The sequence below is a fragment of the Nerophis lumbriciformis genome, linkage group LG34 (assembly GCF_033978685.3).
Source record: "Nerophis lumbriciformis linkage group LG34, RoL_Nlum_v2.1, whole genome shotgun sequence".
Classification (NCBI taxonomy): domain Eukaryota; kingdom Metazoa; phylum Chordata; class Actinopteri; order Syngnathiformes; family Syngnathidae; genus Nerophis; species Nerophis lumbriciformis.
This window is the reverse complement of record NC_084581.2, coordinates 6,585,001-6,592,997: the sequence shown is the minus strand read 5'-3', so window position 1 is coordinate 6,592,997 and position 7,997 is coordinate 6,585,001. Positions and strand designations below refer to the sequence as shown.

Genomic DNA, 7,997 nt, shown 5'->3' with positions numbered 1-7,997 from the left:
GTGTGTGTGCGTGTGTGTGTGTGTGTGTGTGCAGTCCTAACCATAACTAACTGCAAAGAGCCAGCGGAAAGACGTCTCACTCTGGTAGAAATTATGAGGTCAGAGTCAGCGCACCAATCGCTAAGAAAAACATGAGATCAAAGATCCTTTTGAATTTGAGTCGACCGAGTAGATGTATTATTTTTAGTTTTTAACAGCACACATCTCAAAGACGTCAATAATGCTCAACTTTTAAATTCAGAAGCAAGTAGAATGGATAAAGCGGTATTTTACATAAGTGAATGTTTTGTGTGTACATTACACGATCTTCGGCTGGTCCACCTCGGCACTAAATTTGACTTAATGGTGCCCTCTAGTGTTTAAAATGAACACGCCACTGCAATTCCAATTTGTCGAAATTCCTCAGTTCCAGTTTCTAAACGTATTAGTGTTCCTTTCCCTCTCAATGTAAAATACAGTACAAATTTAAAAACACAAAAACTTTATTCAAAACACTGAATTATAAAAGTTCAGTAATAATTCTGACAAGCAAGCAGTTTTACATCTATAACAAAACGTTTTAATAGTAGTAATCAACACTTTAAAGTTAAGACAGTGAACACATTACTTGGTCATTTGTGTACATCAATTTAAAATTAATTAAAAAACACAAAGTGCTTTCACATTTTGTGTCATTAACACTAAATAGTTTATTTGTAAGTGTCTTTACAGCACTTGTGTGATAAACGAGACGAGTTGTGGTTCGGGTGGTCCTCGCAGCTTCATGACCTGTCACTCAAAGCATGCCGTTGAACAGTCATTCAGTGGCTGAGCAGCCGTAGACGAGCCAGCCAGCCGCCAAGAATGGACGGCGACTGTTTGCTAACAGGAGGAGAAGCAACCGTGTTGGCTGCGGCGCTCTTCTTGGGTGCCATTTCCTGGTATGGGATGGTGGCGCTTTTGTGCAGGTCAGCGCTGATGAAGCACTGGCTGCCTCTGATGTGGTCCACGCCGCGGATCGCCGGGTTCCCTCGGTACGGCAGAGGGAAGCACTGCTCCTCCTCGCTGATGTTGCTGATGCCCTCATTGCTGAGATACTTGTGGAGAAGTTTGGGTCCTGCACCACAGCATCACAACTTGAATACACTCGAATAACATGCAATGACTAAATAAAGCCTGCGTTTACCTTTCCTTCCTGGAGCGCCATGGCGGCCAGACAGGTCAGATATACCTGAGAGCACCTCCACCGGCATGGACACAGGTCGAGTTTTACCTTTGACAAGGATTAATATTTAAACATCAGCTCAGAGGGTTCAGTACACAAAGAAGCAGTGAGCGCTCTCACCGCGTGTACGCGTGCACTCTCTGAGGCGGACCGTTGGCTGGTTCACTTCTGCAGTGCCGCAGGTTGCCCCCCCGTTACCACTGCTAACAGGCGGTTTTGCATCCAAACACGAGTTGGGAGACCTGGGCCTCATCTTCACGCCCTGACTCGGCTCTCTAAAGAAGAAAGTAGAGATGCATAGTGGGTAAGAAAGAGCCAGCGGACGAGGAATATAGCTGAGATACTCACAGGGCTGAGTACGGAGCGGCGGGGGGAGGGGGAATGTACAGATCTAAGATGGCTGCCTGGCCATCGCTTGAAGAGAAGTCAGACGTCTGTGGACGTGTGGAGAAACCTGCTGCTGCCTGACAGGACACAACACTTGGTAAGTTAGTAACATGATGTTAGTTCAATCTTTTCACAGTGGAAACTAAAGTCATGTAATCAAAAGCATGTCTATTATACAATTATTGAAAATACACAGTCGTGGTCAGAAGTTTACATAGACTTGTAAAGAACATAATGTCAAGGCTGTCTTGAGTTTCCAATAATTTCTACAACTCTTATTTTTTTGTGATAGAGTGATTGGAGCACATACTTGTTTGTCCCAAAAAACATTCACTAAGTTTGGTTCTTTTATGAATTTATTATGGGTCTACTGAAAATGTGACCAAATCTGCTGGGTCAAAAGTATACATACAGCAATGTTAATATTTGGTTACATGTCCCTTGGCAAGTTTCACTGCAATAAGGCGCTTATGGTAACCATCCACAAGCTTCTGGCAACATTTTTGACCACTCCTCTTGACAAAATTGGTGCTGTTCAGCCAAATTTATTAGTTTTCTGACATGGACTTGTTTCTTCAGCATTGCCCACACGTTTAAGTCAGGACTTTGGGAAGGCCATTCTAAAACCTTAATTCTAGCCTGATTTAGCCATTCCTTTACCACTTTTGACGTGTGTTTGGGGTCATTGTTACCATGAATTGATTAACGTGGACCCCGACTTAAACAAGTTGAAAAACTTATTCGGGTGTTACCATTTAGTGGTCAATTGTACGAAATATGTACTGTACTGTGCAATCTACTAATAAAAGTTTCAATCAATCAATCAATCAAATTGTCCTGTTGGAAAACCCAACTGCGCTCAAGACCCAACCTCCGGGCTGATAATTTTAGGTTGTCCTGAAGAATTTGGAGATAATCCTCCTTTTTCATTGTCCCATTTACTCTCTGTAAAGCACCAGTTCCATTGGCAGCAAAACAGGCCCGGAGCATAATATTACCACTACCATGCTTGACGGTAGGTGTGGTGTTCCTGGGATTAAAGGCCTCACCTTTTCTTCTCCAAACATATTGCTGGGTATTGTGGCCGAACAGCTCAACTTTTGTTTCATCTGACATCACATGGACAAAGATAAGACCTTCTGGAGGAAAGCTCTGTGGTCAGATGAAACAAAAATTTAGCTGTTTGGCCATGTTTTTTCACACTTTTTTTGGGGTGTGAAACTATTTCTATGCTATTTCAATCAAATTAAAATTGAATTTGAGGCATGTTCTAGATTAAAATTATATCATGGGAAATAAACTGTTCAATAATAAATTTTTAGAACAAAAATTTGCAAAGATAGCTTCTTGCCACCATTTCCTCCAGGGATGGAAACCAATTTGTCTGCTTTGCAAGACAAGTGCACTAATGTTGCACACCACAGAGGATGGTAATAGAGTGCAGTGAAATTTGCTGTTACATGGTATCAGTGACAGAACAGGAAGGTGCTTGGATAGGTTTGAGGTAAATTTCATATAGAGCGCCCTGTCATTCATTTATTGATATTTTACATGCATCTATTAACTTAAAACACACAGTGAATGATCTACGTATAGGAGGGGTGGCTATGGGTAGATATCAACTAGTTACGTTGTAGTTGAGCCATCAATGATAGTGTGCAGAGCTTGAAAGAAATTTGGGAAGTCAACCTTTGGCAGGCCAAGCAAAACGACTTGGAGGGCCCCACTTTGGGCACCCCTGCAAGATATTAAACATTTTCTTTTTGATGTCAGGATTCAATCACTAAATTATATATCAAAATATTTGTATTGATATTCAAATGTGTTTGCATTCCTATTTCTGGCTGTCTGGATCACACTAATTAGATTTACAGCGCACCTGAATGAGGCGGGGTCTCCAGCATAAGTTCCTGAGTGGAGCGGGAGCAAAGCCACCAGCCATTCCAGATGGCCTCTTCTTCAGCAACAAAACCACACTTCCTGACTCCGCCCTGAACTTAGCCGCCAGGTTCTTCAGCTGCCAGCCCACCTGGACCAATCCCAGCACAGAGTAATGCTTGAACCTCCAACAGGAGTCGCCATCTTGTGGTCCGAGTGACCTACCACTGTCTGCTGATTGATCTGGATCACCTCGTCCCCGGCGTGAATCCTCTTGGTTTTATCTGCAGGAGACTGACACATGCTGATCGTCAGACGAGGACGTCGTGAACACCAAGATGGACACACAGACTCACATTCTCGATGGTTCCTGTGATGACATGAAGGCCGTCGTAGGTGGACTTGATGTAAATGCCCTACAAGACACGACACCTCATTTGCAATGTGCTGGCCGGTCACTAGAGGCTGCTAACATCCCCATGACGGCAGCTCACCAGCCCCTCCCCAGACTTGATGTTGGAGATGTGGACCTCCTCCATACATGCCAGCTCACTCCTAGAGGGGTCAGAGGTCACCTGACCCGTCTTCTCACAGAGACCATTAAGAGCCCGCGACTGAAACACAAATAAGTGCAACACGTCACACTGCTGTTACTTGAAAGCACTTCACAATAAAATGTACATCCTGTAGAAACAGGAAAGGAGCAGTCCATAGAAAAACACATGGAAACACAGTAGGAAGTCTTTAATGAAGGACAACAGGCAGGAAATCCCAGCGATAGGAAAAAACATCAACCCTTCATCTTATTTGTAACTTTATTTTGGTGAGGTTTTCTCTTGAGGGTAATCAAGTATGAATTTAAAAAAACAATGCAGGAGATGTTTGAAGCCGACTGAAAAGTTCTGAAGCTTCAGTCGATTGAGGATGCTGGGAACAAAAGGCTGACCAACAGGAAGTGTGATCTAAGACAGGAAGTGAATGTTCCAGAGCTGAATAAACAGCAGCAAATATCGGCATGGGACAGGAAAGGGAAGAGTGTGTTTGTGTGTTTATGTATACTAGTCTGTCTGTGTGTGGTGGAAAAAAACAACTTACCACCTCCAGAATCTTCTCCTCCATTTCAAAAACGGTGCAATCCTGTGCAGTCAAAACACAAACACAGTGAGGGCGTTACTATGCAGTAAATCAACAACAAACAAAGTGAAACCAAACAAGTTCCATAGATGTTACATCAGCAGTGTTTCCCACAGTTCCACAATGTATCTATGACTTTGGTTCTTGGGATGGCGGCGCACACAAGTTTTTTTGTACATGCACAGGTCAAACTACTTCTTTCATTGGAAAGCTGTGCCTTTCTCTCCTGCTTTTAAATCAATTTAACAGAACATAAAGTTATTGACTTACAGGTGTTGGTTTTATTTTTTGCAGTTGTAGACGCTGATACATATTCATGTATTCTGTGTGCTGATTTTTACTTATATATATATTATATTGATGATATACTGATGCGTTATCATGCACAGGTCTGCTGTATGTTGTGTGTTAAGAAGCACAGTTCTGATGCAGTCTACTGTACGCAGTTGGAATGCCAAGTTGCACAGACAGTTCCATTATAATGTGTTTGTGAGCAGGCGCAAACAAACATACTTTGTGGCAATCCGCCACAAAGAAATTAATGTGAAAAAAAATGTGTCATGTAACAAACCTTCACTTATGTTATGCTTTTATTTTGAAAAAGCAGGCCACAAACTGTGAAAATAAAGAGTATTAGTGGACTTTGAGCAAGATTAAAATGTCTCATGTGTTGAGATTAGACACACAAAAGAGGCTTAAAAGTAAATAAAAATGTGGAAATATAGAAGAAATATGACCAAACAAATATTTGTGCAGTGATGTCACTGACACACAATTTAAGCATAGAATCATGTTTATATTGTAACACATGATGTACTTCCTCCGGTTTTGATGGACGCCGACAAGTAACATGCAGACATGTGGCGACATGACAACAGAAAGTAGCTCCAGTTAACCAACGCTAACCTTCTGGACGGTGGAGGTGAGCTCCAGACACAAATGAATGATTGTGCTCTTAGTGGACGTGAAGTCACTGATGCTCGACATTAAACTTCTGCAAACAAAACACAGTGAGAGTTAAATACTAAAACAATGAAAGTTAAAAACAATGAGATACAAACCAAAACAGTGAGAGTTGAAAACAAGGAGGTACAAACAAATACAATGAGGTAAAAAAACTAAACAATGAAAGTTACAAACAATGAAAGTTACAAACAAAAACAATGAGAGTTCAAAACAATGAGCGTTACAAACTAAACCAATGAGAGGTAAAAACAATGAACGTTACCAACTAAACCAATGAGAGGTAAAAACAATGAACGTTACAAACTAAACCAATGAGAGGTAAAAACAAAGCCAACGAGAGGTACAATTGAATAACAAAAACAACGAGTTGCAACAAAAACAATGAGAGTTCAAAACAATGAGCGTTACAAACTAAACCAATGAGAGGTAAAAAGAATGAACGTTACAAACTAAACCAATGAAAGGTAAAAACAATGAACGTTACAAACTAAACCAATGAGAGGTAAAAACAAAGCCAATGAGAGGTACAATTGAATAACAAAAACAACGAGTTGCAACAAAAACAATGAATTGAAAACAATAAGATAAAAACTATGAGCGCTACACACAAAAACAATGAGTTACAAACGAAAACAACACAATGACAGTTAAACTTACAAACAAAAACAATGAGTTAAAAACAAAAACAATGAGCGCTAAACTTTACAAACAAAAACAATGAGTTAAAAACAAAAACAATGAGCGCTAAACTTTACAAACAAAAACAATGAGTAAGAAAAAAAATGAGTTAGACAAAACAAGAATGACACAGTAAGAGTTACTTAATGTCTTAATTAATTAATTAATAATTAATAATTAATTAATAATTAATTAATTAATCAAGGGTGAAAAACAACAAAAACAACAACAAAACAGTGTTTTAGCCACGAGGGGGCAAATTTCAATGCTATCGAGGGGTTGCTATGATACCCTAAGATGTATGAACAGTCTTCAAATATTTCTGTTTGACAAAATTACATATTTCTGCTGAATGAAAAACCCGTTAAAACTCATCTATCATAAAAATGAAAGGCTGAGACTTTAATTCATATTGCACATTAAAAATACTAAATGTCATCCAATATAGGTACATGCGAGCTAAACTATCCAAACAAAGCATCTAAGCTTGATGTTTTAGCTGACAAAGCAAATCAGTGTTATATTTATCATTACAATAAAAATTAAAAATAAACATACATAGTAAAAACAGAGATGTTTTACTCTGTCAGCTGAGGCGTGTACCAACAATTCAAACAAAAGACTCCATTCTACTACCAAAGGTTGTTTCTAGTGACACGTGTCAGCTGTTTGAGGGGAACATCTGGAATGTTCTTCAAGCTGGAACAAGCAGCGATAAACATGGAAGACACACAGACACGTGTGTTAACGACACGGTAGGTGTCCAACAGCTTGGACTAAATAGCAGACATAAAAGTGTTGCAGCTGTTGTCGGAATGGCTTATTAAACCAGTGATGTATGTGGGCCATTCCAATGAATCAGTGCCATTTGCATACTCAGGAATTAAATGTACACAACCCAAAACCAGTGAAGTTGGCACGTTGTGTAATTCGTAAATAAAAACAGAACACAATGATTTGCAAATCTTTTTCAACTTATATTCAATTGAATAGACTGCCAAGACAAGATATTTAATGTTCGAACTGAGAAACTTTTTTTTTTAAATAATCATTAACTTAGAATTTAATGGCAGCAACACATTGCACAAAAGTTGGCACAGGGGCATTTTTACCAATGTGTTACTTGGCCTTTCCTTTTAACAACACTCAGTAAACGTTTGGCAACTGAGACGACTAATTTTTGAAGCTTTTCAGGTGTAATTCTTTCCTAATCTTGCTTGATGTACAGCTTAAGTTGTTCAACAGTCCGGGCGTCTCCGTTGTCGTATTTTAGGCTTCATAATGCGCCACACATTTTCAATGGGAGACAGGTCTGGACTACAGGCAGGCCAGTCTAGTACCCGCATTTTTTAAATACGAAGCCACACTGTTGTAACACGTGCGGAACGTGGCTTGGCATTGTCTTGCTGAAATAAGCAGGGGCGTCCATGAAAAAGACCTTGCTTGGATGGCAACATATGTTGTTCCAAAACCTGTATGTACCTTTCAGCATTAAGGGTGCCTTCATAGATGTGTAAGTTACCCATGCCTTGGACACTAATAAACCTACATACCATCACAGAGGCTGGGTTTTGAACTTTGCGCCTATAACAGGCCGGATGGTTCTTTTCCTCTTTGGTCCGGAGGACATAACGTCCACAGTTTCCAAAAACAATTTGAAATGTGGACTCGTCAGACCACTTTTCCACTTTGCATCAGTTCATCTTATATGAGCTCTGGCCCAGCGAAGCGTTTCTGGGTGTTGTTGATT

The 7,997-nt window shown here is 40.2% G+C and overlaps 1 protein-coding gene across 3 annotated transcripts in view; it reads right to left on the bottom strand.

The window, feature by feature from the left end:
• Positions 1–513: 513 nt before the first annotated feature.
• cnksr3 (cnksr family member 3) overlaps positions 514–7,997 on the bottom strand; it is a 35,980-nt gene continuing 28,496 nt past the window's right edge. For all 3 annotated transcript variants that reach the window (XM_061929572.1, XM_061929573.1, XM_061929574.1), the window contains 10 exons: positions 5,510–5,597; positions 4,565–4,606; positions 3,964–4,083; positions 3,826–3,885; positions 3,695–3,763; positions 3,471–3,620; positions 1,553–1,668; positions 1,325–1,479; positions 1,166–1,252; positions 514–1,096 (listed from right to left, as the gene is read on the bottom strand). In XM_061929572.1, coding sequence (XP_061785556.1) covers positions 801–1,096; positions 1,166–1,252; positions 1,325–1,479; positions 1,553–1,668; positions 3,471–3,620; positions 3,695–3,763; positions 3,826–3,885; positions 3,964–4,083; positions 4,565–4,606; positions 5,510–5,597 — 1,183 coding nt within the window. In that variant the 3' untranslated portion in view covers positions 514–800. The remainder of the gene's footprint in view (positions 1,097–1,165; positions 1,253–1,324; positions 1,480–1,552; positions 1,669–3,470; positions 3,621–3,694; positions 3,764–3,825; positions 3,886–3,963; positions 4,084–4,564; positions 4,607–5,509; positions 5,598–7,997) is intronic.